The sequence below is a fragment of the Crocuta crocuta genome, unplaced genomic scaffold, assembly GCF_008692635.1.
Source record: "Crocuta crocuta isolate KB4526 unplaced genomic scaffold, BGI_CrCroc_1.0 scaffold4, whole genome shotgun sequence".
NCBI lineage: Eukaryota > Metazoa > Chordata > Mammalia > Carnivora > Hyaenidae > Crocuta > Crocuta crocuta.
In genome coordinates this window covers 2,792,219-2,816,079 of record NW_027529996.1, presented here as the reverse complement: position 1 = coordinate 2,816,079, position 23,861 = coordinate 2,792,219, and the positions used below count along the sequence as shown (strand labels likewise).

The following is a 23,861-nucleotide window of genomic DNA, read 5'->3' as shown; positions in this document are numbered from 1 at the left end:
GATTAGGTTGCTACAACAGTTTTTGAATATCTTGAGAGGGTTTTGTATCTCTAACAGTGATAAATGATATTTCAGATCTTCATAAACCCTAACTGTAATTGTGGAGGCAATTGTGTTGTCTGTATCTGTTTCTTGCAATGTGAAAAAGCAAACCTAAAAGACATAGGTCTTAGGTATTCACTTAGAAGTGAATCTTATGCAAGGGTATTTATAAGACTGCGTGAAGAAAACTTCTCTGGACTGGCGCCACACACAGTTGAAAATCGATGTATAACTTTTGACTCCCTCAAAACTTAACTATTAAGAGCCTACTGTTGAGCAGAAGCTTTACCAATAACATAAATAGTTAATTAATATATACTTTGTATATTATATGTGTTATACAGTGTATTCTCACAATACACTAAGCTAGGGAAAAGAAAATTTTATTAAGAAAGTCATAAGGAAGAGAAATACATGTATAGTACTGCACTGTAAAATATCCACTTATAAGTGGACTCATTCAGTTCAAACTCATGTTGTTCAAGGGTCAATTATCACAGTTAAAAAATTATAGTTCTGTTTAAATGTAGAGGTAGAAGATGTAAAGTTGAATGCTAAAAGACCTATAAAGACTGATTTGTCCATTTTTATTATTTGTTCAGTATTTATCCTGATGGCTAGTACACATTAATTCAAGACCTAATTTTCAAATTAAGTAACCTCAAAATGCATCGTTTTGTCCTTAATGATATAAAATAAGTTGCTCTCACCTTGAGAAGTTTCTTGCTTTGTTCTGGTTTCACAGGCAACTCCTGTAAATGTCATTGGGCAGGTACACAGACATTCTCCGTCCAGCAGGATCACAGTACCTCCATGTTGGCATGGGTAGCATTTCTTCACATTGAATTCATTGATATAATCTTCTAGGGCTTTTTCCAAATTCTGTTTCTTTAGGTGTGCATCTTTTATTTTCACTGGAACCAGATTATATATAGGAGACAGCTACGAGAAAGCAAAACATTTAATTTTAGGACTTTTCTACTGATGGCTTTTGTGCAGTACCATTCACTGAATTATTTGTTTATCCATTCATTAATTCAACGAAGGCTTAGTGAATGATTATGGCATGAAGTTAGCTTATAGACGATGGGAGTCATCAAAGTTAGCCGTGATCTCTGTGATCTTTATGGAGGTAAAGAGATAACATTACAGAGGCAAGATGGCTGATATTAAAATAATCACACAGATAAACTGGAAACCATGAGAGGTGCTATATGGGATGGGTACGTGTGTTTTAAAAATGAAGAATCATGGATTTAAACTTTTCTCAGGGTAACATACTGACATTATTTTGTGAATTGTTTGTGCTGCCTTTCCGCTGCCTCCTCTTTTCTAGCAGGTAGCCAGGTGCTGCTATCTCTCGTCAAAGTAGGGTTTTGTGGGCAAGGCCAAGATCAGAAAGCCCCTAAAGGCAAACTCTTTATTGGCTTCCCCCCACCCATAAAAGCCTGAACTCACTGAGAAATTTTTACTGGGAGAAAGGGTGTGAGAAGAATGCCACCGAGGCAGGAGATTCCTCCTGACTTAGTATGTCACTCAAGGAGCAAGAACCCATAACTGAATCTCTGGCAGCTATTTGGGGAAACAGTAGAGAGTCCCTAGAGAAGCTAGGTCCATATCTTGGACCAGCGATCCAGATTTGCCAGAGACTCCCACATGCAATCTTGGCACAGAAGGCTTGGAACCACTTGACTTCGTGAACATGTGAGTTTGAACAATGAGGTTATCAGGGTGACCACTGTGGATGTACATATATTCCCAGTTCCCCAACAGAAGCATTAGGGCTCTTGTATTGATTTGGGCAATAAGACCTCCCTGAACCCCATCCAACAAATGAATAAAGGATGAATTTTCCAGCAGTAGGAAGGGATGGAATCTCAATGTCAAATTTAATTAGAACTAAAGAGAACAAAGTAAAATGATTTCTTCTGCATACTTTAATCCCTGGGGTAAAACACATAGTTTCTACAACTGAATCAAGAAAGCTTGGAAAGGCTTTCCTGAGAAAATGAGCCTTCAGCTGAGATTTGAGGTGCTGGGACAGAAAGAAGAATATTCCAGTCACACAGAATTCAAAAAGTTGTTATGTTGGAGGGACTCCTGGGTGGCTCAGTCAGTTGAGCATCTGACTTTTGATTTTGGCTCAAGTCATGATCCCAGGTTCCTGGGATGGAGGCCCGTGTCATGTCAGGCTCTGTGCTGAGCCTGGAACCTGCTTGCAATTCTCTCTCTCTCTACCTCTGCCCCACTCCCCCACTCACTCTCTCTCTCTCTCTCTAAAACAAAAACAACAAATTTTAAAAAAGTTCTTATGGTGGAGAAGCCACAACATATATAGAAAGTATCTATATAAGCAAATTCAATTGTGTGACTCTAAAGACTTGTTTGAGTAAATAAATCATTAAAAATGGAGGCCCTTGAGTGGTGCAGCACTTTGAAACAGGAGGCTACAAATTTATAACTGGAATCCAAAGACTCAAGAGAGAGGAGATAAAGAAACACATTGCATAAGGGTAATGATGGATTAAATAATGTCAACTGAACTTTTTTCCTCTGAGGACAACGAAAAATAAAACCAAAAAAAAAAAAAAAAACCACCAAAATTAAAAATCTGCTTGAAGGCTCTGGAGAACTAACGAGGTAATACATATTGGGCTAAGTGCTGGGAGAAGGTGGAGGTTCGGGGAGGTGAGCCTAGTTTTATTGAGCCACGGCCCCTTTTGACACATTTCCTCATTTGGAAACAGGCCTCAGAGGGGCTGAGGTAAGGGAGCACATCACTGGGCTGGGGGAAAAAGGTTGGTATTCAGGGACAGCAAAGGAAAACAAGCCATGCTTTGGGTTGGGACCGAGAGCGCTACAGTCCTGGAAGTGACAGGGAACTGAAAGTGGGGTAGCTCTGCAGAGACTGCAGTCTGGTTTGCATTAAAACAATCTTGAATCATTGTAACCCCAGAAGCTTTCCAGATGTAAACATATGTTTTCTTTGCAAGAAAAAAAAATCATCCCAGGCCTCATGCTACTCCTAGAACAATTTTTAAAGTATAATATTCAGCCCCCAATAAAAATAACTAGGTACACAAGGAGACAAGGTGAGATGAATGAGAATCAGTAGGAACGTTAGAAACTTAAGCAGAGCTGTGAGGATGACAAGATTTGATTTACCGAACAGACTTTTGAAGAGCTACGTTTACGCGGGCAGGGGCATAAGGGAGAAGATCAACAATTTTAGCAGAAAACTGGAAGTTACTTTTTAAAACAGAGGATTTGGAAAAAATAAACAAAAATATTGTAAGTTGATATTACAGGTACCTGGGTGGCTCAGTCGGTTAAGTGTCGACTTCTGCCCAGGTCATGATCTCATGGTTGGTGGGTTTGAGCCCCACATCGGGCTCTATGCTGACAGCTCAGAGCCTGGAGCCTGCTTCAGATCCTGTGTCTCCCTCTCTCTCTGCCCTTCCCCCATTCATGTGCTCTCTCTCTCTCTCTCTCTCTGTCTCTCAAAAATGAATAAATGTTAAAAAAAATTAAAAACAGTAAGTTGATATTTTAATATGTCAGTTAATGGACTGGCTAAATAGAAGCTGTGACACAACAGAAGCAAAGTTAATGAGCTAGAATATAGGTAAGGTGAAAACACTGACAATGATGTACAAAGTGGTAGAAGACTGGGAAATCCAGAAAGAGGGTAGGAAACATAAAAGACAAGGCGAGAAGGGGCACCTGGGTGGCTCAGTCAGTTTAGCATCTGACTCTTGATTTTGACTCAGGTCATGATCCCAAGAACATGGTATCAAGCCCCACATTGGGCTCCATGATGGGCATGGAGCCTGCTTAAGATTCTCTCTCCCTCTCCCTCTCTTTCTCTCTCTCTCCGTCCCTTTCTCTCTCTCTCTTCCTCTGCCCCTCTCTCCCACTCTCTCTCTAAAGTAATAATAATAAAATGGATATGGCAAGAAGTTAAAGATCCACATAATTTGAGTCCCAGAAGGAGAGAATGTTTAAGAAGCAATATTTGAAGAACTAATGGCTGAGAGTATAACAAGCCAGTGAAAGACATAAAGGTACCTTGTTAATGAAAAGCAAGGTTATAATTTTTTCTTTATACACATAAGCATATCAGAGTAAAACTACTAAAAAACAAAGACAATGGAGTAGATCTTAAAAATCATCTAAGTAAAAAGTCATAGCACTTTCTAAGTAGACTGATATTTGATTTTAGTAGATACAATCAATGATAGGAATTGTTCTTGGACAATGAGATATTCATAGGAGATTTTTAAAAAGGTGTCCTCAAAGGTTATATCACTCACAAAAAAACCCAAATCTGGTTTGATTGTAGATCAAAAAGTAAAAGCAAAACAATAAAGCTTCTGCAAGAAAATATATAGGAGAGCATCTTCAAGACCTTGAAGTAGAGAAATATTTTAAATAGGACACAACATCACTAACTATAAGGAAAGGAAATATATATTTGATTATGTCAAAATAAAATAATACCAACATTATAATTTCAGATATGATATACTGAGAAGGATACTACATCACTTATGTGGTAGTCTTTCCAAATGCATAACCTCAATCTTCTCTAAGCCTAAACTGAGGGACATTTGACATAATAGCTGATTCATCAAAAAATGTTGAGGTCATGAAAAATGAAAAAAGTCTGAGAAACTGTCCCAGAATCGAGGAGACTAAGGGGACATTACAACTAGTTGCATTGTGGGTGCTTAATTGGATCTTAGAACAGAGAAAAGATATTAGGGGGAAAATTGGTGAATTTTATTTTATTTTTATTTATTTATTTTTAATTTTTTAAATGTTTTATTTATTTCTGAAAGAGAGAGAGAGAGAGAGATCAGGGGAGGGTCAGAGAGAGAGACAGAATCTTAAGCAAGCTCCAGGCTCTGAGCTAGCTGTCAGCACAGAGCCGGACGTGGGGCTTGAATCCATGAACCGTGAGATCACCACCTGAGCCGAAGTCAGACGTTTAACCGACTGAGCCACCCAGGCGCCCCAAAACTGGTGAATTTTAAATAGGGCCTGTAGGTTAGACAATGTAATTTTCTTATTTGGATTAGTTTACGATGGTTACGTAAGTTGTTAACATCGGGGCTGTCTGCTATAGAGTGCATGTGAACTCTGTGTTATTTTTACAGGTTTACTGTCTGTACTATTTATGCCATTTTACAGTAAATCTAAAATTATCTCAAAATAAAAAGTAAAAAGGAGAATATCTGTTACAAAAAATACCATTGAAGGGTGTAAGTCCTCAAGTGAAAAAAAAAACAACCCAACATTTATAATACCTTTAAGTGAGACTAGGCTCATATCCAGAATATACCAAGAACTTCTATTAGTCAACGCAAATGTTCACCAGCACATTCTTTTATGAATTAGTATACAGGATTTAGATTCTAACTATATCATACTTATTTGGAAGAAGTAGCCTCTTAGTAACATTGCCATATTGGCATGAGCAACATAAGCATGTGGCAGAGTTATTTTGATTTTTAGGAAATGAGATTTATCTTGTTTTACCCTTTAAAAGAAAGTCAAGGCCGGATAATCTAAGATACAGGAATAGAGGGTCATGGAGAAACTACAGTGTGGATGAAATGCATAAACAAGTGTTCAAAGAGATAAAGAGGAAGGTCATGTAATGACCATACTTTCAGAGGATCCTCAAACCCTGGAGGCAAAACTCCCACAAGAAGATGAAAAACAATGAAAACGCGCTTGGTGCAGTGTTCCTGAAGAACCACATCTTTTTCTGATAAACTTTGGCTTTCTTAATTAAGAAAACGGTTCTCTTTTTTCTCCTACACTAGCTAATTGTATCTTTCTACTACTCGTAGATATATTTTCAGTGGATCTAATCTGTCGTGAAACATGAAACATGTTAACTTACAAATAAATTGAAATACAGTTTAAAAAATGAAGTATATTTGGGGCGCCTGGGTGGCTTAGTCGGTTGAGCGTCCGACTTTCGCTTAGCTCATGATCTCGTGGTTCGTGGGTTCGAGCCCCTCGTCGGGCTCCGTGCTGACTGCCAGCTCAGAGCCTGGAGCCTGTTTCAGTCTGTGTCTCCCTCTCTCTCTGACCCTCCCCTCCTCACGCTGTCTCTCTCTCTCTCTCCTAGAAATAAATAAAACATTTAAAAAAATGAAGTATATTTAAAAAATAATGAATAAAATGAAGTACATCGAGGTTTCTTATAGGCTTCCCATTTAAATTATGTACCAAATGTAGTTTGTTGATAGTGTGAGTGGTTTTTTCCAAAGTTTATTTATTTTCTAAAGTTTATTTATTTACTTATTTAGAGAATCCCAAACAGACTCCTGCATTGTCAGCACAGAGCCCTGTGTGGGTCTTGAGCCCACAAACTGTGAGATCATGACTTGAGCTGAAAACAAGAGTTGGATGCTTCACCTACTGAGTCACCCAGGTGCCCCATCTGAGTGTTATTTTTATCCCTATACAAGTGAGTTAGGACTGCTTTTCACTACATCTTTATAACCGTAATGAGGACAACACAGGGCAGAGGTACTGCAGGTCCTTGAAATACTTACGCTCTTTAACATCCGGTGCCTCCCTGTGAACAGTTGCACCGTATAACAAAAATGGTAGGCAAATGCTTCGTTACTACCTACGTTGCTGCAGAATGTGCTTAATATAGCTTGACACGCAGGTGCGGAAGATTGTTGAGGGAAACAAAAAAGGGAGGGCAGAGGGTCGAAAAGGCAAGATGAAGGCAAAAGCAACACACAATTCATACTAGGAGGACTGACCTACTGGCATGAGGTGAGTCACAAATTTGGGGATATTTCCTAGCACACTGAGTAAGACTACTGAATTTAATGGTCACCTACATTTAAGAAATATTTACTTGTGCTCTCTCTCTCTCAAAAATAAATACATGTAAAACAATTAAAAAAATATTTACATGATTCAAAAGAGAAACAAAATGATCCATGAGACTGAGATTAAAGAGTAATATCTCCCATGAGTTCTCATAAAGAAGACATTGTATTATGTAACATCCTTTTAGTAAATAAAGCAGTGGGTTATATAACTTTGCTTTTATAATGCCAAAACAAAACTTTACAGGAAGCCAATTTGCTACATGCTAGCTCTACTGATTTCTACTGCTATTGCTCTAGAGGAAATAATAAACTTTGTGTCTCTCAGGCAATCATTAATAAATGTAATTTCCTCAGCTGACATTTTTATAACTAGTTTGTAGCGGTAAGCTTAAGAAGAAACCAAAGTTCAGCTATTCTGTTGAGATAAAATGTAGAACTGCTCTGTTAACATTCAGGACAGCTGGAAATAGAAATAATGTATTTCCATGAAAGTTGAAGCTGACAAAAGTGAATACTGAAAGTGAGGCTCTATCTCCTCTGCATGACGAAGGGCGGAGAAAAAATTCTTGGACTGGGTCAACACATTCCTCAAGAAGAGGTTTAATCTACTGAAGCATAGAGACAAATGGAGAGTCAGAGCCATGAGGTTCTTCTTCATAGAGCATGGCCATAGTTACTTTATGTTTTATTTTATTTTTTCATAGTTTAGTGTGGAAAAATATATTAAATCATGCTGTTATGTTGTGTCATGTTATGTTCTATATAACTGTTTTACCTAGAAAATCTCTGTAAGATTCTTTAGAGTAATAGAAGTCTCCAATGTTTTCTCCAAGATAAATTGTTTGCAACATTAGTATCTAGATAATGGATTTAATTTGCTCAGAGGATTAAACATAAGCGAGTTAATAGTTTAGTGTGGTGCAGAGTGTGGGTGGGATGAGGTTTCACCAATTCTTTGAATAGTTAAATAGACGGATCAGTTATTAAGACCATCCCTGCTGTTTGAACATGTCATCTATAGACAATAGAATGCTTCAATTTACCAAAGAATTAGTTAGTGATTGTAGATTGTTTAATTACCTCATGGAATAGCTTCTAATTAACCAAAAAAAGTCCACTTCTACTGGATTTGTAAAATTGAAATAACTTGGAACCTATTTCAGTATCAAACTATACTATATCTCACATCTCTTTAGGGAATAAAAGCCAAGTCAAAAAGAAACACAAAATTTTACCATTTTCTGAACTTTAGCTACAAGAAGATGAATTTTTAAAAGTGGTTCCTGAGTGACTCACTATAGTTGCCATTTTCTTACGTAGAATATTGATCCAAAAAGTCCAGACTTCCCATGTATGAAGAAGGAAACTTACACAGGTATTTTAGATGGAATGCCTACTAATCTAAGCATCTGGTTATCAGGGCACTTGGGTGGTTCAGTTGTTTGTGTCTGAGTCTTGATTTTAGCTCAGGTTATGATTTCATGGTCATGAGACTGAGCCCTGGGTCAGGGTCTATGCTGGGTGTGGAACCTGCTTGAAATTCTCTGTGTCCCTTGCCCTCTGCCCCTCCCCCCACTTGCTATAAACAAACAAACAAACAAATAAATAAACAAATATCTAGGGGTCAATAGTTGCCCTTGAAAATAGGATAAACTACATTTTGCTGCCAGCCAGAAGGACTGTCCCATAGAGTTGATGAAGGTCTTTCAATAATTCTGGTAAATCTAGTAGTAAATCTTCAGAAGATGCTTTATTCACTTGAGATTCTTTAAATTGGCTCTAGAACATACTGGACTATGGTTAAGATCTCAGGACACCAGCCTGGATCCATACAAGGACAGGTGAATTTAGAGATGAGAGGACAAGACAATTTAAGTGTCCTTCTGGATGTAAACATCTTCCCAAACTAATTCTTTTTTCATTTAAGATTTTCTGACAGATTTATTTTTATTGAGTTCTAAATAATGAATTTAAATATTATTTAAACATAATAAAACAAAGAGTGTCTCTTCTGGCTTTAATTTCACATACAGACAAGCTAATTTCGCCAACTTGTTCTCCCTTTTTGCCCTACCTGTGGGGCAAAGTATTTGAAGTTTCATAGACATGTTAGCACATCTATGAATGGCTAGATTTCTACAATCTAAAGGGAAAAGACTACAATTCCCCAGTTTCTGGGTTCTTTCTTTCACATAAATGAGATAGTTTTGGTAGCTTCACTCATTCTTCAAAGACAGTAAAATGAGATGAAGGAACAAAAATCTCCAGTATCTAGTCCTAACAAAATGCCGACATGACTGTAACTCAAGTCAATCAAACTGAAATTGAGGTCAGTCAAAGATAATTTGACCTGAGGGAAAATTGTGAAACACACAGGGAAAACTGAAAGCTATAAAGGGAAATAGGAAAACAAATAAGGAATAGAGGAAAACACTTACCTTTTTAGTTAGTTTGGGGAGAAGAGTGATGGGGCTAAATGACACTGACATTTATATCTTTACGACAGTGCAGTGTATTTCCCCTAGAAATAAGAACTAATGGGTTTATAAACTCAAGCCAGTAATCAAGATACAAAAAAGAAAGAATTTCTGGACCATAAGAACTGCTCACTCTTGGTCTTATTTTCTGAGACCTATGAACTTTTCTTTCATGAAGGCCCTTAAAGATTCTCTTGTGCGGGAAGTGGTGATATGATGCCACCTGATGGCAAGGGACAAAAAGGGGTAGATGGAAGGGAACTAACAACTCCTGGGCACCTATTTTGTGCCAGTCTGTACTGCAGGCAATCTTTTTTTCCATTCTTTTTTTTTTAATTTATTTTTGAGACAGAGAGAGGCAGAGAATGAGCAGGGAAGGGCAGAGAGAGAGGGAGACACACAGGGCTCGAACCCAAAACCTATGAGATCATGACCTGAGCTGAAGTCAGATGCTTAACCAACTGAATCACCCAGGTGCCCTACAAGCAGTCTCTTTAAATCCTCAAAATAAACATGAAGCCCTGGATAAGTTAGTGCTGCAGAGGTCAGAAAACTTCACACATTTAGAGAAGGACAGAGACCCGAACTCATCCTGGGGTGGTATGATGCCACATGTCATCCCTTGCCTCTATGTGACGCTTCTTTCCAGGGATGAGATAGGAGTGCATTCTAATGCTCACATCTCTTTCAGATGAAGTTAACTGTTCATCTGAACCAACAGTTACATTTAAGAAGAAAATTTTAAAGTCGTCTATTTGAAAATAAACATTCCTTACTTTTTGACTTATGAACACTGGGGCGTCATTTAAGGAAGTGGCCCAATTTACAAAGTCAGCCAGATTAACCACTTTGGCTCCTTTGAGAAGCTTCTCTTTCAGCTCATATGCGTATTTTGAGGTTCCTCCTCTTATGAGTGAAATAACATCATCTATGAGGTCATCACTAGTGATGTTAACTGAGAAGAGAAAGAGGATATAAGTGAAGCATTTAGAGTTCTCTGACATTTGATCAACATTTATTGAATCCTTTCAAAAATTATAGACCAGTATATCTATTGAATTTTACTTATATAATATTTTCACCCAAAATATGCAAGAACAATTTTTATTAGTAACCAATTGTAGACTTCAATTGTCTGTTAAAAAAAGTGTGATGATTCAGATACATTGATGATTCCAAATTCATCACTTATGCCCATGCATACACGAGAACTAAACATAACCTTTGAGATATACTAGAAATTTTTGTTTTCAGACTTCATGATTACATTTTCTATAAGTTTTCTTTAAACTAACTCATATTAAAAAAATCAAAGAGTGTAAAAAAAAATCAAAATTTTTTTCCATTTCAAATTCCTACCCATCTCTTCTTCAGTTTCTCTCTCCAGACTAAACCACTTTTAACACACCTTTGTGAATCTTACAGAACTGTAAATTATTTGAGCTGGAAAAGAATTTCAAGAAGGTTTTTATTTCTCCTTTCTCATTTTTATAGATGAGAAAACAGACTCAGAGAGGTGGAGTGATTAGACTAAGTCTAACCTGAGGGTCAAATATTGAAATTAGGACTTTTATGGCAAATTCAACTTTTTTGCACTCATCAGTGGTTTCCAATTATGGCCACATGCTAGTAGTTGGTATGCTTTTTAAAATATGAGGCTTTCCTCTCTCTGCCTACTCGCTATCATCTGCTTCTGTAAAGAAAAGTTGCAAGCATTTATATGTCTGAAAATATTGTCAGGTATTTCTGATTATAGTAAATTGAGCACCCCAGTACTACCTCATACTTATAAATCTGCTAAGTGTTAACAACACAAGCCATATTTATACTAAAGATATTTATGCTTTTAAAAAGGCTATGCACTGATTGAATGTTAAGGATGGGTTGGGTTTTTTTCTCCCCAGTTTTATTGAGATATAATTGAAACACCATAAAAGTTTAAGGTCTACAAGAGAATGCTTTGCCGTACATGTATACTGCAAAATATTTACCACATGCATCACCTTGTACAGTTACAAAAAATTTACCTTTACCTGGGCTGAAGGCTTTTGGTTTCTGCTCTCTTAGCAACTTTCCAATATATCACATGCTTAGCTATTGTCATTAGGTCATACATTACATCTCTAGTGCTTATTTATCTTATAAGTGGAAGTTTGTACCTTTTGGCTCATTGGACAAAGGTGAGGTTAGGGGTTTTGAGTCAGGTGGAAGGCTGAGTTAAGGAAATGGTTTTGGTCTTCTCCTTTCTTCACGGTCACATACAGTATGACCTAGCCCGTTCAGAGAGTTTGTAAAAATTAGAGGGATAAAAGGAGATTTTTGCTGAAGATATTTTCTACCATTGACCTTTTACCATTGCCAGGACAAATACACAAATCTACAAAGACTGTAGTGTAAGTGCCTTGCCCAGAGCTGCACACTGTGTGGCCTGCACAATGGTGTTTCCAATGAATACATGTCCATGGGTTACTTGTGTTTATACTACTATAAAAATAAAAGTCTAAATAACTCTAAGGTTTTTTGTTTGTTTGCTTGTTTGTTTGTTTAATGAAGAGGCTAGACAATAAAGAGGGTTCATAGTGACAGGGTAGGGCTCATTGATGACACCTCCTCCTTTTTTTTTTAAACTAGTGAGTTAGGCCATACTTACCAGTTTTACCTTCACCCCTCTTTAAACAATCGTTTTTATTAATATTTCCTGTGATTTCAGCTCCAACATTCAGAGTACCTTCCAAATTAAATCCGAGACATCTCTGTACGTCCCTTAGTTCAACACCTGTTTAATGTATTTAGTTGAAGCTCATTAAATAATGTCCAAATTTTTTCAATAAATAAATTTCAATTGTGCTATTTTGTAAGAAACATACTTGAATTCCTAGATATTATTACTGAACTCAAATGCGAGGTCATATCTGCCCCACTCTGTCCTCATATTAGAATCTAGTGGCCTCCTTTTGAATTTGCTTGTCAACTTAATAACAAAGGCCATATAAATTTACTTCTTGTTTAAAAGAGACATCACTCAGAATAGGGCAGGTATAGTAAAGTCCTTTACTTCTAACATCATGGAACGGAGACTTTGATGTCTTACATATATTGAATGCTTATCATATGCCCAACATCATTCTAAGCATTTTGTATGCATTAATTAGTGTAATTCTCACATTGACGTTTCAAGGTTTCTATTATCTTCATTTTACAGAAGATAACATGGAATGACAGAGCAGATAAGTAACCTGACAATGGAATCCCGCAGTTAGCCAAGTTAGTATTTGAACCAGAGTTGTCTGGTTATTAAGCACTTCTCTGTATTAACTTCTTAATTTGGTCATGGGATGCATCAACATCTCCTATTCCTCTTTGGAAGACCCTGTTCATTATTAAGGTAGCGAGTTCCTTGCTATGAGCAGATGGATTATACACATGACAACTTTGTTTTGGTCCTATAAATGCTACTTAGTAGATATTGGTTTTGGAAACTGACTCACCATAGTGTGTGGACGCTACAGTTACTAGGAAGAAAAATCCTAATATTTAATTAAAGTATATCACTTATTATTTAGTTAAAAAAGAGAATAATTATTGTATTACAAGGGCAAACTGCCTCAGTTCATTGAGCATGTCAGTTGTCACTCTTATTTATCATTTCAGATCACACACACACACACACACACACACACTAAAATGCTTTATGAAAAAGAAAGGGGAGAAGTGAAGTTAATCCCAGAATTTCATAGTGAAATTTAGAAGTAGGGATCTGGGGACACTTAACCATTCATTTATTCAGCAAATATTTTTTGTGTGCCCACAAATAGTGAGAACTTGAGAAATATCAAGTGGCTTTCCCCAGAAAGGAAGAAGGAGGATAAAAATGGAAGACCTTGCAAGGAATCCAGAATACTAGATTTCCAACTTTAACCTGAGAAGCATAAAGACATTGATTCCTAAGATGGGTATGAAAATATCTTAGTGATCCCTATGAGCTTAGATTCTCTGCCTCAGCTGTGGACCTCTTCATGTCCAGACAGGATGTGGACATCCCAAATCTAGGTGTAGGACATGGTTTGGTCCTCAGGTATTGCTACTGAAGAAGTGAGAAAGATGACTTCCTTCTCAAAGATACTAGGATTGACCTAATGATCCTTGTCTAGTAAGGCCAGATGGTAAGTAAATTTAAGTGGGCAGGTCTTAGTTATCCAAGATTAAAGATTGTAGTTCATGGAAATTTTTCACCAAAGCAGCTCTTAGCCTGAAGTGTTCCTTCTGTTTTGATCACTCTTGCTGAGCCTTTCTCTTCTGATTTTCAAGTCCCTCAAGACACAGTCTTATTGTGCCACTTGCCCATGCACACTATCTATCAGAATAGCCGACCAGGCAGACTTCATTATGCTTTCTCACGGGATATAGCCCTGTGAGGCAGTAAAAGTCAAACAACTTCGTATTCCATTTCTCCTGGCAGTCCCTCTACCTGCTCAAGACTAGAATGAGGCATCAAGAGCAATTCGTTGTGGCTATTCATGTTTGTTTCATCTATAAAGTGTTTACCAACTGTGCAGACAGTGTCAAGCTTTAAGCTCAGAGCCATATCCCATTCTTCACTTGACACAGACAGAGACTAAAGGAAAGAGCCATAGAAATGGTTTTTGGCAACTCTTCTCTCCCTAAGAGACACACTTTTGAAAGCAGAGAAAAGAGATATACTCTGGCATCTATCTCTTCTTTAAGGAATATTATAACTAGCCATAACTGCTCACAAAATGAGTAATTAAAGCTTATTGACACAGTCATTTTGCACGTACTTTAGTCTTAAAAGGCTTAGATGAAACCTTTGGGCCAGTATGGTAATTATGTAGGACATAGGTCTTTCCTAGATACCTGGCAGACATTGCTGATCAACCATGGCCTTCTTTCCCATAATTTTGAGCGTGGTCAGACATCTACCCAACATGGACTGAATTCTAGTACCACCATCTGATTAAACTTGTCATACTATGAGATAAACCTAGTTTTCTGCCTTTGCCTCATGACATTAGACTTATATCTTAACATTACTTTTTCCGTCCTCCCTAAGAGACAATTTAAAACAATATTTTCCTTCCTTGCTGAAAAGTCCCTTGGAAAATTATTGTCAACACATAATTGAATCCATTTATTAATTAAGAAACAGATTACGTAAATTATGTCTCTTAAACTTTTTCCAGTTTTTAAGTAGTATTTCACTAAAAGCAGCATCACCAACTGATATTAAGTTGCAGTAGAATTTTGTGCATTTCTCAGTAGTGCTGCTGAGTAGTTCATGACCAAGTCATTGTGTTTGAGGGAGAAGTCAATTTGCTGTTTGCTGTTTAACAGGGTTTTGACGCCAACGGGCAAGGAGAGAGTTCTCTCAAAGAAGCAGATTATAGGACTTTATTTTAAAGCCTTTAATCATTGAAAGAGGTTCGCAATAGGAATAAGGATTGGCTGAAATAGCGTTAGACGTAAGAGCTCTATTTCTAGGTATACCTTTCTCTTTCATGTTTGCTTTATCCAAAACGTATATTAGTTCGTAGAATCCTCCTAGAGACCCAGAGCTACTGTAGTGGGTTCCATAGGTTTCCAAAAATGCAAAATATTCCCCCTTTTCATAGGTAGTTGGCAGAGCTTTTAAGTCATCCAAGAAAGTTGTTGTCAGCATGACATCCCGACTTCTCATTGTAAATCTTCCCAGATGAACTACCCCTTTCACATGCAGGAACACTTTTTCCTGTGTTGTGGAGCAGAAGAAAAGAAGCAGCCATTGTTTCAAATTTAAAAATCACAAAATCTAGAATTTCCCCAGGCAATAATTAACAATTATTTTTAGTGACCATGGATACTTTAACCCAGTAAGGTGGCAAACTCAGAATACCATTAGTCCCAACCGTTGATGAAAATGTGTAGCCCTGGGATTCTCAGTCACTGCTGGTGGGAATGTAGAATGGTCTATGCGCTCTGGAAAAACTGTTTAGCAGTTTCTTATCAATGTAAACACACATTTACCCTATGGCCAGTAATTGCACTTCTACATATTGACCTAAAGTGAATGAGAAAATAGACCACAGAAAGATCCATACAGGACTTTTATAGCAGCTTTAGTCAGAATAGCTTAAAACTGGAAACAACCCCAAAGTCCACCAACAGAAGAATTGATAAATTGTGTTATGTTTACACAAAAGAGCACTACTTAGCAATAAAAAGGAAAACACTACATGCAACAATATAAGTAAATCTAAAAAAATATTACGCCGAATGAAAAAAGCCAAGCGCAAAAGAGTATGTGCGGTATGATTTCACTTACATGAAGTTCTAGAATGGGTGAAATTAAGCTAGGGTCAGAGAAATCTGGAGTGCTTGTCTCTCAGGCGGTAAAGGAGTGACTGAAAATGGGCATGAGGGAATTTTCTTGAGGTGACGGAAATGTTCTACATCTTGTATGAGGAGGTGGTTACACAGGTGAATACATACAATGGTCAAAACTCATGGAGACTTAAAATGTTTGCATGTTATTGCTTGTAAATTATACCTCATTAAGTTGATTTTAGAATGTTGGCAATGAAAGAAAAGGTGGACCTTACAGATGGAGCCCAATCTTTTCATTTTGCAGATGAGCAAATTCTGATCCAAAGGTGTCAGGTTATTTGCCTCAAATCACAAAAATAGACTGGCAGTGATTGGTACTATAAACCTAGGTCTCAGGTCTCCCTGCTCCTTCTACTATGTAGTTTAAATTTTTTTTTAAGTTTATTTATTTATCCTAAGAGAGAGAGACAGACAGAGACTGAGAGAGAGGGAGAGAATCTCAAGTAGGTTCCATGTTGTCAGCATAGAGCCCGCCACACGGCTTGATATCATGAACCCTGCTACCATGACCTGGGTGGAAATCAATAGTTAGATGCTTAACTTACTGAGCCACCCAGACACCCCACTCAATTTTTGGTAATAAGATAGACAATATTTTAAGACATGAGACCTAAATAGGTAAAGAGTTAACCATTCCCAGAGATGATGGCTTAAATTTCCAAGAGTAAGCCATAGACTGTCCCGGCCAAAACTAAACTATAATGGACATCTATGATTTTGTAGATGGTTCATTTAAGGTTCTTCTCCTATAGTAGTGGTTAACACATGTTGATTGCACAGAAGTTTAAAGCATATTATTATTTTTTAAAAGTATATCTTGGTATATACGAACATCACACCAAACTTTCTGTGTTCTGGAAGCACAGTTGTTCACACAGTATGACTTAACTTCATGTGATCGTTGGTGATTCAGTCTTCAACAAAAATCTTAAAGAAATTTACTCCGTATACAATAAATCATATGAGTTCTCCTGAGGAGAACTCCATAATAATTCTTAGTGGAGTCTCAAGGATACATAAAGCATATTTGGATTCCTTTCCATTGTTGCTAAAATTAGGAGTGTAACTTGTCAGAATGATGTTCTATTCTTTGGATCCACTTATTTTAGAGATAGATCTTAAGTCATTTCCATCCAAACATAAAGTTGTTGCTTTCGTGTTAGAGTACTAAAAACAAAATCTCTTGGCCTCACTCATCTGATGATTTGCTGTTTTCAATTCCTTCTCCCCATTTTCTCTTAAAATCTAATCCAGTCATTCAGCTCTCCTCACTACTTCAACAAAACTTCTCTTGTTAAGGTCACCAATGACCTTCACAATGCTAAAGCCAGTAGCAGTTATTTAGTCCCTCTTCTTTGACATATTATCACATTTGGCACAGTTAATTACTCCTTTCTTTTTGATAGTTATATTCCTTATCTTCTAGGGCAGTTCTTTTCAAGCTGTAAAGTGCGAACACATCACCTGTAGAATCCTGTTAAAATGCAGTTCTGATTCAGGTCTGGGTTAGAAGCTGAGGTTCTAACTTCCCAGTGATGCTGATGTTGCTGATCCATGGACCACACTTTGAGAAGTGAGGTTTTAGGGCATTATACCTGATACATCTTGCTGTCCTCTACTGCTTCTTTCTCTTTCTTTTGATGTTTCTTGAGTTTAGTCTTTTTTTTTTTAACAAAAATTTTATTCATTTATTTTGAGAGAGAGGGGGAAAGAGAGAAAATCCCCAGCAGGCTCCATTGCTGTCAGCACAGAGCCCTACATGCGGCTCGATTTCACGAACTGTAAGATCATGACCAGAGCCAAATCAAGAATGGGACACTTAACTGACTGAACCACCCAGGTGCCCCATCTATCTCATTTGGTATCAAGTTCATCTTTCCGGTTGTTCAGGTGTAAAACCTTAGATTCATGCTTGACTCTACACTTGTGTCTGTCATCACTCACCCAGATTCTTACAATAGCTGTCAACAAATCTTGCTTTTGCTCTTAACTTTCATGTTTCTTCTCATTTAAAATGTATTAGAGTATGTCAATCTTCTATTCAAAACAAAATTCTAGTGACCTCTCATGTCACTCAGAGAAAAAGCTAAATTTGATGATCTGGTTCAGGGTAATATTTCTAACTTGTTCTCCTTCTGGTTCACTCTAGCCCAATGAACAGATAAGTTCCCACCTTACAGGCTTGTCTCTAGCATTTCCTTTTGCCAGGTACTTCATCCCAAATATGACTATTTGGTTATTTCCTCTCCTTCAAACCTTTGCGCAGATTTCTTTGAGCTTTCTTTTTACTATTGCCATTTTCCCAGCACTCCTGATTTCCCTTCTGTAACTCTACTTTCCACTTTATTGCATAGCACTTAACGCTTTTTAAGTACTATGTACTTGCTATTTTGTGCTTACACTGATTTTCTCTATCTCTCTGTGCTGAACTTTCAGTTCCATGAGGACAAGAATCTTTTCTAGTTTGTTTCACAAATGTATCCTAAGTACCTAGAACAGCACCTGGCCACATAGGAAATCCACATTAAGTATTTGCTGCATGATTTAAAGGATTTTCCAATGGCATACTTTGGATGGCTATGCGTGTTAATATAGAGACAAAGGACAGACCCATACAAAACAACTATATGATTGAGCATAAGTACTAAGAGTGAATTACGATTTTTAAAGTAGGAGAGGGTATCTAAATAAGGAACTGTGTAGTCAGAAAAGGAAGAATGAGCATTTTACCAGTATCATACTGATTACAGAAAGTATATTCTATATTTATTTCAAAGGTGATGAAACAAAATTCTAAATTAGGATTAAATATTAAAAACAAACCCATTTGCAAAGCTTCAAATCAAGGGTGTGATTACAAAAGAAGCAGACAAGTTTCATATGCTATGTGTACAATTTCATGTCATTCTTTCTTTAGAGACACTTTGTAGTATGTAAATAGCCATCAGCGTAAAGCATGACAGTGAATTACCAAAATTCCTCAGTATGATTCTTTATGGTAATTCTGAAGGTAGTATAAATTGAACAATCTATTACCACAATCTCAGTCCAAAGGTATGCTCTGTGTTCTAAATACGCTTGTTCTCTGTTCATCACCACCAAACATCTCACCCATTTATACTACTACAGATCTTATCCAGTTCTCCAGTTAACATTCTTCTTCCTGAACTTCTAGCTACATATTTGAGGATTTGTTGATTATTATTACCATTAGTTTTTTCTCTCTCCTTCCAATGAGCTGTATGTGCTCCAAACACTTAAAAGAGGGAGTTTTGGGGGATGCCTGGGTGGCTTCATGAATTAAGCATCGACTCTTGATTTTGGTTCAGGTCATGATCTCATGGTTTGTGAATTTGAGTCCCACATCAGTGTCAGTGTAGAGCTTGCCTGGGATTCTCTCTCTCTCACTCTCTGTCTGCCCCTCCCCTGTTTGTTTGCTCTCTCTCTAAATAAAAATAAACAAACTTTAAAGATAAAGCAAAACCCATATATTAAAAAATAAAAAAGAGGGAGTTTGGCTATTTTGAAAAATATCCCATCATACTCTCTGTATTAAGTGTTTGGCCTTACCTTCTTTGACGAATGTGACAAGAACAGTTGGTAAGTTTCATTTTTGGAATATGCAAATCGAAATTTACCCTCAGCATTTATAAGACCTGAGAGATCCTTTTTGAAAGTTTCCTGAGGTTTACTTTTGAACTGTTCAATTGCTTCAGTGGGTGTGAATTTTAAAGTGATATCTGCATTAAAATTTGATGTCTTCTCTTGGACAACTTGTTTGAATACTTGAATATGATCTTCATAATATTCAGTTCTGAAGTTTTTATCAGCTTTGGTCTAAAAAGAGAATCATGAAATGTTGTTAAAACCAACATACAGAAAACCATCCCAAATAAGCACAGAATAAAGTAAAAAATCAAATAATTATTTAAAAGGTATTTGAACAAAAGAGTTAAGAGTGAAGCATTGAAGTGACGCAGCTGGGCTCCGGGACAGACTCCATGATTCTGAGAACAGGACACAGAAACTTCTCCGTGAGTCAGATTCCTTCTGTGAACTAGAGAGACTCACCACAGGGAGCCTAAAGGGTATTATGAGATAGTACAGTGAGATACTGCATGTGAAGGGCTGAGAAAACAGCAAAACTTTCAGATATTAAATATGTTCATAATTAAAGAACAATTTGTGTAACAGATGTGCAATATACTTTCATTTGTGTAAAAGAAAAGAAAAAAGAAAAGAAATGACCCCAAAGGCTTATAGGTCAGCTCCGCTTTGAATAGTTTTTGCATGGCAATTAATTTAAGCAGAAAGGTTAAGACTTGAGTCGTGCATTGTCTCTTAACCTTTACACTTCTACTGTCTGTTAAAAAGGAAATAAACAAGCAAACAAACAAATAAAGGAAAGCAAACAAGCAAAAAAAGGTTTTTGTATGCATAGGAAATTACTAGAGAAATAGACAAAGCAGGGAGTGTTTGCCCTTGAGAAGGGGAACAGTGGAACGGAAATCTGGAAATCTTGAGTGGCAGTAGTCTTCTATTTCCTTGAATAACCTTTTGTGATGTTCAGACTTTTTAACTTTTTTTTTATACCACATTTATTTTTTGCATGGAAAAAAAAAATCCTGACCTGAGCAACCCAGTTAAAAATTAAAACTTTCAATTAAAGAATTCTTAGCCAACTTGGCAATGGTCAGATATGTGTGGGAGGGTTGCTAGCCTCAGTGATTAAACTCTCTTTCCAGAGGTCCTCTGTGATAGGCTGTCACTCCAGTCTGAGAAGGAGACACCCATGTCTTCAGTCAGTGGCCCGGATTGGATTCCCTAGCACACAGTGGGGGACCGTTCTGCACAGAGAATGCTATGGTCTGCAATTTTACAGAACAAAATCCATATGTTAAAATCCCAGAGCCCCACGAGATGGTAGGAGGTGGGGCCTTTGGGAGGGGCTTTCACAAATGAGATTACTGCTCTCATAACAGTGACCCCTCAGAGCTCCCCAGCCCCTTCCATGATGTGAGGATGTGAGAAGTCTCTAGCCTAAGAGAGGTTCCTAACTCAACCAGGATAGCACTCTGATCGCGGACTTCCAGAACTTCTGATGTTCTCATCTCCAGAACTGTGAAAAATAAATTTGTGCTTTTTATAAGCTACCTTGTTTGTGGTATTTTGTCATACCAGCCTGAATGGACTCAGATAGGGAAACTAAAGTTACCATCTAATGGAAATGACTAAAATGTGTGTAGTTTTCATTAAAGGAAGGCATGCTGGGAAAAGTGCTAATATAAAGGGGAAAACTAACTTAACCATGTCACTTACTTCCCTCCTTAAAATTTTTCAGTCTTCCCACCGCCTTTAAGAGGTAGTCTAAACTAGACTTATTCCAAGTTAATCTCTCCCTGACTGTACCTCAACCCTTTAGACACTGTTCTATTTCCACAGCCTATGCTTCTGCTACCACAGGACCCATTTAAGCTGCTTTTACTTTCTGGAATGCTCTCTGACATCTTCCCCCCATCCTCCCATAAACCAAACACATACAAGTTCTCTTACATACATACACTGTTCAGCTTGACCTGGTTAATTCCCACTCCTATTTCAAGTCTTAGCATAAACATCACTTCTTCAGTGGGGAGGGCTCTTTCCTAATCCCACAGACTAGCATATCTGTTTTCTATAAGCTGTCATGCCTCTTAAGGTAAAACAAAATGAAAAATCTTTTCTTTTATGATTGCTTATTTAATAGACTTTCAAATGGTAAGTTCCAAAAAGTCTGGAAAGATGTCTATTTTATCCACACACCACTACAGCCTTGCTGCTTGGTAAAGTGTCTGTCACAGAGTCGATGCTAACAAAAATGTATTAAATTTAATATGCAGCTCCAATATAGCTAACAATAATAATGAATATTTATTGAGTGCTTACTCTGTGCCAGAGGCTGTTAAAGTGGTTTATGTAGGGTTAGACATTTAATTTCTTATCTTTAAGATAATTTCTATAATTTTCCCCATCTTACCAATAAAAAAGCACAGGTTAAGAAATTTGTCCAAGGTCACATGGCTAGGAAGTGGTACATCTAGCATTGAAACCCAGAAAGTCTGATTCCAAGGCTGAGCTGTTAATTCCTATGCTACACTGTCAAAGAGGGCTTGACAAATTCTGACTAGTAAAATAAAGAAGACTCATGGGAAATGTCGCCTTGAAATTAGCCTTGGAAAGTGAATAGGATTTCTGTTGCCTTGAGATCTAAGGCTAGTGGAAGTATTGCTGGGGAAACTGGGGAGACCCCGGGCCCTCGGGCCTTGACCCAACCCATCAGGAGGGAGTCAGGGAAGGTCTTGGTCTTGACTCGAGAAAGAATTCAAGGACAGACACTCAACACAGTGGATGAGTGACACAAACAGGAAAGTTTATTAAAGTGAAAGGTACATTCTCTGGATACGAGAGCAGGTGAGCTTGAAGTGGGGGAGGGTGTACCCTGGGGGGTTGGGTTTTTATCTTTTATTGATAGTTGTTAACTAAGGGGTGGAATATGGCCAGAAACAGGGCTTTTGCTTTTTCTTCTTAATTGGGTCAGAGGTTTCCTGTCATGGCACCTGTCATCTTGGGCCTGTCTGGTTTTATCCGGCTTCATCTGGAGTACTTGCAGGATAGGCTTCTAACCTTCCTTATAGTAGGCCATGACTTCCTTGTTGCTGACCTTTATCCTGTAACACCTAACAGCTTACTCTAATGCAAGCACCTGAAGACCATTCTACTCAGTCCTCAGTGCTGGGAAGTGCCAAAGCCAAGCAAAATGGCACCAGGAAACCACTCCATAACTCTCTTGGAGGACTGAGCTCTTCTTAGCTCTAATTGGCTGCAAGATAGGGGTGGTGTAATCTGTAAGAACCTGCATGTATTCCTGACATGGCTAGAAAGAAACTGGCACTGGCAGAGATCAGCTTAGCAGTGTGGAGGATTGCTTATAGGGGTAAGAGAATATTAGTCAGGGTGTTAGGATGCTGTTGAACGATCCTTTCTCATTATGCCAGGATGATAGTAGTGAGTAGAAACAGTGATGTGGGGTCACTCTAGAAAGTACAGAGACAGAAGCTGGGTTGAAAAAGGTAAAAAAAATAGTATCCATTTATCCAAAAACAAGTCTGAGCTCAATGACAGGCATTCAGAGGTGGACCAATATTGGGAATCATCATGAAGAAACAGCAAAAATCTTTGAAGAGAAGTCAAAACGCAAAATTTTAGAAAGCAGGATGATGTAAGGATAGAAGCAAGTTTCTTTATTTTTTTTAAATGTTTTTAAAATTTATTTTGAGAGAGAGAACATGCATGCAAGCAGGGGAGAGGTGGCAGAGAGAGAGGGAGAGAGAAAATTCCAAGCAGACTCTACTCTGTCAGCATAGAGCCCAATGCGGGATTTGTTCTCACAAACTGTGAGTTCATGACCTGAGCTGAAATCAAGAGTTAAACACTTAACCTACTGAGCCAACCAGGTGCCCCTCCAAGTTTCTTAATAAAAACCAAAATAACTAGATGTGGAGAAGCTGAAATTAGAGACAGAGGCCAGAAGGCCATGCACATTATAAGGGTCAGTTCAATCTCTCTGTCTAAAGGTTTATCGAGCTGATGCTTCTTGAAAAGAAAGAAACATTACTTCTGGCACTGGGAGTGGAAGAGATAGAAAGCAACCAATAAATATTTCAGAGTTCAAACTGAAAGGAAGAGATGGGAGAGTGACTGGAAATAGAAGGTAAAGAGGGAGAACTGTTAGAACACTAAGACTTTGTGCAGATAGATAATAAACCCATATATTATTTATTATTACCAATGTCATCTCTCACTAATTGAGAGAAGGAACTAGAAAGAACAGACTGACTGCAATCTCAGGAGCTGACCTCAGCCTAATTGTTTAACTACTAAATTTGGGGGTAACTTGAAATTTAGCTATACAGTTCTACATTTATCTTCGAGAGATCTTTTTCCCTGTCTATGCCTTAAATGTTAGTGTGCTCTAAGGTCTCATTCCTATGTTCTTTTCTCTTTCATTGTACGCTTCCTGGATGATCTCAAGAGCTGTCAAGATTTTAACGATCAT

General features: G+C 37.7%; 1 protein-coding gene across 1 annotated transcript in view; it reads right to left on the bottom strand.

Annotated features, from left to right (window-relative positions):
* The window catches only part of C9 (complement C9), a 50,462-nt gene that overhangs the window by 521 nt on the left and 26,080 nt on the right, over positions 1-23,861 (bottom strand). Inside the window, exons 6-10 of the mRNA XM_077763427.1 lie at positions 19,337-19,603; positions 14,891-15,131; positions 12,036-12,161; positions 10,162-10,340; positions 753-984 (exon numbers count right to left, since the gene is read on the bottom strand). Of these exons, the coding sequence (XP_077619553.1) occupies positions 753-984; positions 10,162-10,340; positions 12,036-12,161; positions 14,891-15,131; positions 19,337-19,603 (1,045 nt within the window). The remainder of the gene's footprint in view (positions 1-752; positions 985-10,161; positions 10,341-12,035; positions 12,162-14,890; positions 15,132-19,336; positions 19,604-23,861) is intronic.